Source organism: Saprolegnia parasitica (genome assembly GCF_000151545.1).
Source record: "Saprolegnia parasitica CBS 223.65 unplaced genomic scaffold supercont2.157, whole genome shotgun sequence".
NCBI lineage: Eukaryota > Oomycota > Saprolegniomycetes > Saprolegniales > Saprolegniaceae > Saprolegnia > Saprolegnia parasitica.
In genome coordinates, this window is record NW_012156551.1 from 49,391 (window position 1) to 51,958 (window position 2,568).

Genomic DNA, 2,568 nt, shown 5'->3' on the forward strand with positions numbered 1-2,568 from the left:
GGCTCGGGCGACTGGTACTGGTAGGGCTCGGCCTCCATCGGCTGGTACACGTACGCCTGCGTCGTCGGCGGCGCGTACTGGTACTCGGCAGTCACTGGAGGCGTCTTGTCAGACTGGTGGCGTCGGATGAGCAGGACAACGAGCACGATAATGACGAGACCGCCAATGATGAGCCCGACGATGAGGCCCGTGTCTACGCAAGTTAATGATCAAAGCCGGATCCTATAAAGGCAACCAAGTGCCTACTGGCGCCAGAAGACGAATCCTTGTCATTGCCAGATTTCTGCGACCCGCTGGACGGACTAGGCACCTTGGTGAGGGGTGCCTTGGTGACGGGTGCGGGTGCACTCGACGGGTCGACACTGGAAGTCCCTACGACCACCGCATGGATACATGGACAGAAATCAAATCGACCAACCAGGACTCGCGACGCAGACGCTGATCGTGTACGACGCCGACGTTGCCCAGAGCGACCGAATCTGTCCGTTGATGGCCGCGCAGTCCGACGAGCTCGTCAAGATGTTGTTTGTGACGACAAACCCGGCGTAGTTGTCGGTATCGCCGTCCCATTTCTTCAACGCGTTCAACGCTGCGTACGTCTGTGGCGTCACAGTAAAGTTGGAGATCGGGCAGTCTTTGATCTCGCTACAACAAAAGTCATGAGTCGCGGGTCCGATATCCATGGTGTACAAGAAGGCGAGCTGCGGCGAGAGCTCGACAAAGGCAAAGGTCACGAGCGGGTTGTAGCCGAGACGCCTGCATCAGCAGTTTGCATCCTCCGCTGCGTTTCCGTAAGAAATACGACGTACACGAACGTGACCGTCGACCAGTCCATGTTGCTCACTTCGAGCAGCTCGTTGTTGTAGAAATTCCTACACCAAACAGATTTTGAAATCCAACGACCAATCGAAAGCGGCAAATCCATACAGGAATGTCGGCGACGGCGGAAGGCCTGCTAGCGACCCGAGCGAGTTGCCGGCAAATGCGCTGAGTGTGACATGAGACGACGAGAAAGTACCGACTTGCTGCGTACAGCACACGGACGCTCGAGGGGATTCCGGACGGAAGCCGCAAGAAATAATTGGTATTCCAGTTTCTACATTCGAATGAGTCGTTGGCGCGCCAGAAACAAGGAATGCATACAGTGTTTTGACGCCCGACGGAAACGTAAACGTGGTCGGGACACCGTAGAGCCCGCAGTTGATAAAACTCCTATTTCCACAAAAATGTCAAGTCGCAAACAAGAAAGAATCCATCAAACGTACAACGTGGTGAGCGCCGGCCACGGCGATGTGATTTGGCTCAACCACATCGACTGGATGTTTCGAAAGTACCTAGCCCACCATCAATGTTCTTATCGTCCACAGACGTGTTTCTAGTACAAATTTTCGAGCGTCTTGGGCAGCACCATTTTCGTGAGGTCGATCGTCGACACGTTTTGAACCGTGCTACAATCGAGAAATGTGGTCGATGGAAAGGACTCGATGGCGTCGCACAGGTCGGGGTTGGGGTAGTTGACCATATTGCCGACAGCGTGGAAACCGGTGAACATGTTGTACGACGCTTTGTACGTGAAGTTGAGCATCGCGCAGTCAGAAGGGCGCACGACGCACCACTGCTGGCTGCCGCAGTTGCTGTCGGCGACAAACATATCCTCTGCGAGCACAGTTGCGTACGGGCACGCCGCCGACGCGACGCTCGCGAGGCCGAGCACCACCACCCACGCTCTTGTTTGCATGGCGCAGCGAATTTAAAGTGATGCGGGTGCTTTTGATTCCCGGCCACCGTGGGACCTTCAACAATGTGGGCGGCTTCAAATCCAGGTTACAAATATGTACCACGTCATATCCTGCCTGGTGCGATTTGTTCTTTGTGGCTCGATCTTCGCGATGTCAAGCTACGAAGCGCTGCCTCCAACCCCCACGGGTCCAGCTCACTCCCAACGACCAAGGGCTGGTGCCAACTCCCACGCATTCCGGCGTCGCGCTACGTATGCAAAGTCTTCGCGTTCGTTTTGGGTCATTTAATTTCAACGCCAAAAACACACTGGATTGATTGATGGATTGATGACTACAGCTAAGAGGAGTGCGCTGGGAAGCTCCGTGGACGAGAAGGCCCTGGACGAGAAGGCCCTGCGAGACGACGCGCATCGAGACGCCCAGTACACACTATAACACCACTGGCACCAGTACACGAAGCGCTTCAAGTGCGACGAGAAGAAATAAATGCCAACGCAGTCACGGGAGCAATTCAATTATTACTGTAGAACATCTTTCGTATTTTGATGGGTTGGAAAACGTCGTCCCACTCTATGTACCCTCCACAAAACGTGCTCTACATCCTTCCCCAAGACCCGCCCGCTACGGCGTTCGCATCCCCGCAATGCGGGAATGCCAATGGCGCCCTCAAACCTTTCAAAATCCCAGGAAACCCACATCGGACGACGTTCTACTGTCCTGAAAAGCGACGCCTTTATTGCATTTCCCCCAAATGCGTCAAGTGCGTTGGAAATGCAGTGCTTTCTTGAACTTGCAAGGGCGGCGATGGGCCATTTTGCATCACGCACAA

General features: G+C 54.6%; 1 protein-coding gene across 1 annotated transcript in view; it reads right to left on the minus strand.

The window, feature by feature from the left end:
- SPRG_21513 (TKL protein kinase) overlaps window positions 1-835 on the minus strand; it is a gene marked incomplete at both ends in the record, with an annotated part of 2,166 nt that extends 1,331 nt beyond the window's left edge. Inside the window, 5 exons of the mRNA XM_012354360.1 lie at window positions 19-193; window positions 247-372; window positions 419-645; window positions 691-756; window positions 810-835. Coding sequence (XP_012209750.1) covers window positions 19-193; window positions 247-372; window positions 419-645; window positions 691-756; window positions 810-835 — 620 coding nt within the window. The remainder of the gene's footprint in view (window positions 1-18; window positions 194-246; window positions 373-418; window positions 646-690; window positions 757-809) is intronic.
- Between the last annotated feature and the right edge of the window lie 1,733 nt (window positions 836-2,568).